The sequence below is a fragment of the Poecilia formosa genome, unplaced genomic scaffold (assembly GCF_000485575.1).
Source record: "Poecilia formosa unplaced genomic scaffold, Poecilia_formosa-5.1.2 Scaffold377, whole genome shotgun sequence".
NCBI lineage: Eukaryota > Metazoa > Chordata > Actinopteri > Cyprinodontiformes > Poeciliidae > Poecilia > Poecilia formosa.
The window spans coordinates 160,493-165,840 of record NW_006800316.1 but is presented as its reverse complement, the minus strand read 5'-3'; the positions used below and the strand labels follow the sequence as shown (position 1 = coordinate 165,840).

The 5,348-nt window shown below is 39.1% G+C and overlaps 1 protein-coding gene across 2 annotated transcripts in view; it reads left to right on the top strand.

The window, feature by feature from the left end:
* The first annotated feature begins 3,050 nt into the window (after positions 1-3,050).
* Positions 3,051-5,348, top strand: part of LOC103154223 (protein-serine O-palmitoleoyltransferase porcupine-like) — an 11,953-nt gene continuing 9,655 nt past the window's right edge. The window contains exons 1-3 of one of the 2 annotated variants that reach the window (XM_007575424.2): positions 3,051-3,307; positions 4,642-4,778; positions 5,116-5,308. In XM_007575424.2, coding sequence (XP_007575486.1) covers positions 4,643-4,778; positions 5,116-5,308 — 329 coding nt within the window. In that variant the 5' untranslated portion in view covers positions 3,051-3,307; position 4,642. Of the gene's footprint in view, positions 3,308-4,582; positions 4,779-5,115; positions 5,309-5,348 lie in introns of those variants that run through there. The other variant, XM_007575423.2, reaches the window with a different exon arrangement.

Here is a 5,348-nt window from a genome sequence, read left to right as displayed (position 1 = left end):
CCCTGCAGGTGTAAAGAAAAGATGCAGGCCTATCATGGTTGGGACTTCCCCTGCCCAGTCTGTGACGTCATGTCAGTATTTAAAGAGGCATCCTGCACTGGTCGGATGGGGTGCGGTGGAGAGAATAATGTCAGTAGAGACGGGATTACAGCCTGTTGTTTAAACATGCGTTAACGGCGGTGTGCAGTTTTCGAGAACATTTGGCTTACATTATAGAATTAGAATGAGAATTTATTGTTGTTCGTCAATGTACACATGTATGGCTTACCAACTCCAAAATAGTGCAAGTAGTCAAGGTAAGAATATAAACACAAATGTGGTGATAAGCATGTAACTCTGATCACTTATGATGCTCAGTGTCGACCTTTCACCAGATGGAGACACAACTCAGTAACAGTTTGAGGGTTTGATGTTTAAAACTTAGAGTCAAACTGGATCTATACATTACTAGCCCATTTGCATTTTTTTTACTGTATACTTAAATTCTCCTTGAGTGGAAGTCACTTTTTTTTTTTTTTGGAAAGCTCCATCTCTCACCCCCCTTGATCTAACCAAGATGATCTTGTGTCAGATGACAGATAGCAGGTCTCTCTGGCTTTAAAGCAGGGGAAACTGCATGATCTTTGGGCCCCCTTGGTGTCTCCTGGGTCATTCAGTCAAATTCTATACACAAAGTCTCAATTGTTAATGGTTAAAGTGCTGTGTAAATAATATTCAACTGCCATAGCAAGAAAAAACATTTTGAAGTTAGAAAAATAAAACAATGCTAACCTCGCTTAAGCTGCTATGAGTTGTATCATCTGACTTCTCATAGCTGGTGGAGAGACCAGACCCATTCAAAGAACTTTCTTTAGTTCTATGAATTACAGAAAGGATTAAACAGGTTGAGCTTTGGCGCCACAGATTTAGTTTGTTTTGGTTGCCTAGGCTTTATGGAGAGGGTTTTTCCAATCTGCACTCTTTATAGTCAGTCGGGTGGTCCTGTGCTGTCTCTTGAAATCTGTCTTACTGGAGCAACAGAAGCCAGAAGATGCAGTTTCAGGCATTTGGTGTCACATAGCCCTCTATGCCAATCCAACCCTGCTTTACAGCACAAAGAGTTTTCTCTGGTCATGGTGGCATGGCACCATGTCAGGCTGTTGCCATAAGTTTGGCTCTAAATTCCACATATTTCAGCCGAGTTTTCAGCCAAACTCACTACTTTCAATCAATAGGACTGCAGTCCAATATTTGATGGGCATGCCCTAATTCTTCCACAGTCTCCACTAGAAATCCTTAAAAAAATCAGTCCCAAGCCATTGACAATCATGACATTTGGTACACCTATGTATCTTGTCAGGACCTACAAAAAAAAAAAAAAAACAGTCTCTTGGAGTCATGGTCCAAACCCCACAAGAGGTCAGCTATTTTGGATCAAAGCAACCATATTGTCTCTTTTACATGTTGTATATCAACAAAGTCCTCCTACAGCTTTTGAGGTGCAGGCTTCATAATCACTCAAAAGGTCAAAAGTTATCAAATTCTTTTGACTACATCAAAGCATGTTGGCATGGCCAAACCTTGACTCTTGAACCATTTGCCATAAAACATCAAGGTGAAATAACTTCCACACACAAGCTCCAAGCTGCCTGAGACTTTGGGTCTGTCATAACTGACCAGCACTCATCATATTCACATGGTCAGTTCATGACATCACCTTAGCCTTGCCTTCTTTGAACATGAAGTCTGCTGGTTCTCTTCCTTTAGTTCTATGATTCATACAGATTTACACCTGTGTTTATTGACATAGAACAATATGAGACTAATCCTTTTCTTAACACTGGCTGGTGGCTGTAGTGTCCTAGCGGACTGGTGCAGGAACGACATAAGAACATGATGACGCCAATGGGTTAGCGGTGCCGGTCGGCACTACAGGGCATTAAAATGAGATAGTATATCAATATAATGAGATAGTATGGCAATTTAATGAGATGACTATCTTATTATAAGGAGATAATGTCATTATAATTAGATAAAATCTCAATATAAACCAGAACAAAGAGGATATTAAGCTGTTGGAAGCATTATCTCAGTTGATGCCCCCCTTCAGGAAGGTTTTAGAGAAAAAACAGAACGCAAGACCAAATCTTGCTACACTGAAGATTAAAAAAAAGAGAGAAAACAGAATGTTAAAGGTGTAACTAACAGCAAAAGTGTAACTTTCAGGGAAGGAGGAGTTCAGTTCACATGTGGTCCAGATGCATAAAACGGGCTGAAATCCCCCTTTATTGAAGTCTCACAAATCAAATAAAAGTTTCACAAATCACAAACTAGGTTTTAAATATTCAGCTATTAGTTGAGAATAATCTAGTCCAGGTATGAAGAGTCTATCCACTCTTAAAACAAATGTGTTATATTTTTAACACTCTTAAGAGCAAATCCAGGCATGAAAAGCATCAACTGCTATAACACCACATTCATCTTCCACAGCTTGGAGAAGGGGCGTGCATTTGTGACAACTTGTCCATGTGATGAATCAGTGTGTGTGTAGTAGATCATTTAGAATCTGGCAGTGTGTTCCTTCTGAAAACAAGAGATTTTCTTCATGAACGTTGTGCCAAATACAGAAAGTTGTGTGTATTTTGGGAAAAAAAGTGTTTTCGAACTGCAATTTCAATATAAAGCAAAAATTGTCCTTGAAGTTTTGCAGAATTGCTTCAGGGGATTGTTGCATGAGATATATTTTGTGGTCAATGTGACTCAAGAACCAGTATGTGTGTGTAAACAATCGAGAAAAACTTCAATATTTTTTTCCCCCAGAAAACCCCTTTTACTGGCATATTGTATTGTTTCGAAGGCGAACATGCCACTCACAATATGGCGCTTGCGTTGACGCATAGACAGGGTCAACAAAACCAGTTATGTAGAAAACTCTAGCGCTAACAGAATGCGGCTTTTCACACCGCTTCACTTTCTCCTGCGCTGTCCGACACGTATCAAATAGGTGACTTTTCGTGACATCTCTTCTCCCAAAACATAGATGACGTCTTTCCTGTGGTGGAAAATCACGTTATTTCCGGTGAAGATTCGCACCATGATTTGGTGCAGATCCATAAACCCACGAAACATAAGTTCTTCCTTCTGCCGCAGCCATTCGGGATGCTCCGAAAAGGAGGCTTATGTCAAACTTGGATAAGTGTGAACGTAGACGAATATCTAACTGGTTAGGTTTCATCGAGACCACTGGGAACATCTGGTTTAATCTTGTGGTCGAGAGTTATCCCGTGTTTTAGGGGAAACCTTGGAGTTTCCCTTCTAGAAAAGAGAGGTGAGTCTTGTTTTTTTTCACCTCCAAACTTTATTTATAACGAACACTATATTGTTAATATCGGTGAATTACAAAAACAGTCGAGACTGATCTGACAAGGCCAGAACGCAAAAAAAACATAGGAGAATCAAGGGTAGATACATGGAAATTATTGAGGATTAAAGTAATAGGAAAATAGGTTTAACAGGTTGTACAAGACCGCTACATAAAAACGGAAATCTTAAACACGGGGGCCTACAAAAATTCACTGTCTACAAAACTTTCCAAATCTTTGAAGATTATATCGGTTTTACGTGAAATTCAAACTCTTATAAGTTAGAAGAAATTCTGAAAATCTAAAAAAACATCTGTGAAGAAAGAATAAAAATAGAAGCTAAGTAGAAATAGAATAAAATGTATAACAACAAAATCAAATAAAGTCATTTTTTTTAAAGGAATAGCTTAGAAAACGGGTGCCCAAACTTTCTGAGACCAAGAGCTACTTTTTCCTCTCACCAGCTGTCCGAAAGCTGTGGCATGACACAAAGATATAAATGAAACTCTATTGACTTATTTTATATGCATCAGTTATAGCAGGCATATTGAAGTGACAGAAAAAAAATGCAGTTCTTTTTTCAGTGATACTCTGACACTGGGAGGAGGTTACTACTTTCTCATGGTCAATGCAGTAGGAGCTGGTTGCAAACCTGAGGCCAGCATGTGTCGATTAGTTATGGTAGAACTTCTGTGAATCTCTTTCTGTGCATTTGTGAATATTGACACTGTTTTAGTTCCATAATAGCATACACATTTACATGCACATAAAGATAAAGAATAATAAATATGAGTCTTTCCAGTCTATTTTAGACTTCTTTATTGAAGTCATGTCACAGATGGACTCCAACTTTCTTCATCTTAACGAAAATGAAAACTCAGGTAATTTTATTTGGACAAAAGGATTTTCATGCAAGTCCTGAAACAATTCTTGGTTGGTACTTTATGTCCATTTCACTAGACAGTTGTAAAAACTGTGGTGTTGTCTTTTATTTTATTTTTTTCAGAAATAGTGCATTTATTCATTTCTGTACAGCACTTTGGTGAATCTAAATAAATGTGACATTATGTGGTCATATGGTGACATCATCTAAACCCCACCCTGTGAGAAAATAGTCACTTTTCTCACGAGGTGAAACTCCACCTCTGACCCACTTGACCTAATTAAGATTAACTTAATTAGGTCAGGTCAATTTCAGGTCAGGTTTAGGGTTTGGAAAAGTGAATGCAAAGTCTTTGTGAAGATGGAATGGTAATATGTTTGTGTGTGATTGTGTGTGTATGTGTGTGTTTTTGCGAAGGATGGACTTCAGCACCAGGCTAATGATGTGGCAGGAGCTGGCGGTGAGCTGTGGCTTCACTACGTTACATCAGAGCCTGCAGCAGGTGTGGCAGCTTCTTCTTCTCTGTCTCGTCTGCAGAGTCTGCTTCAGGCTAGGTTGGTATAACTGCTTCCTATGTTAATATTTGTATAATTACTCACATTTTACTTTTAATTTGCCGTTTCACACCTGTTCCTTTCCCCCCCCCTCTGTGTAACACATAAACAAGGACCCTTTGACATCCCATATTTATCATCTTGATTTGTCGTCTTGTTTCGGTTAAGACTGAAAAAAATGAAGGGAAAAATGCTCAACCAATACATCTTGCCTTAATTTGAGCAGCATTTTACAATTCTTTGTATTTAAATTATGTAACAAATCTAATGTCTGTAATCTCTATGAGTTATTTAGAATGCAGTCTTTTTTTAATGCTTTGCTGTTTCCATCACCCAGGAGTCTCATCAGCGGTGAAGCACGTCGCGTCCACATTGATCGGGATGTATGGCCTGTTCCTGTTCCTGGAGTTGCACATGGTGTGGGTGCTGCTGCTCAGCATCATCTGTTACCTCAGTCTCCTGCTCTGCAGACACTCTAGCAACAAAGGCCTCTTCCTCTCAGTGGTTATCCTCGTCTACCTTCTCATTGGGTGAGGGAACAGGGCACAAAACAACACAGTTTTTTTTTTT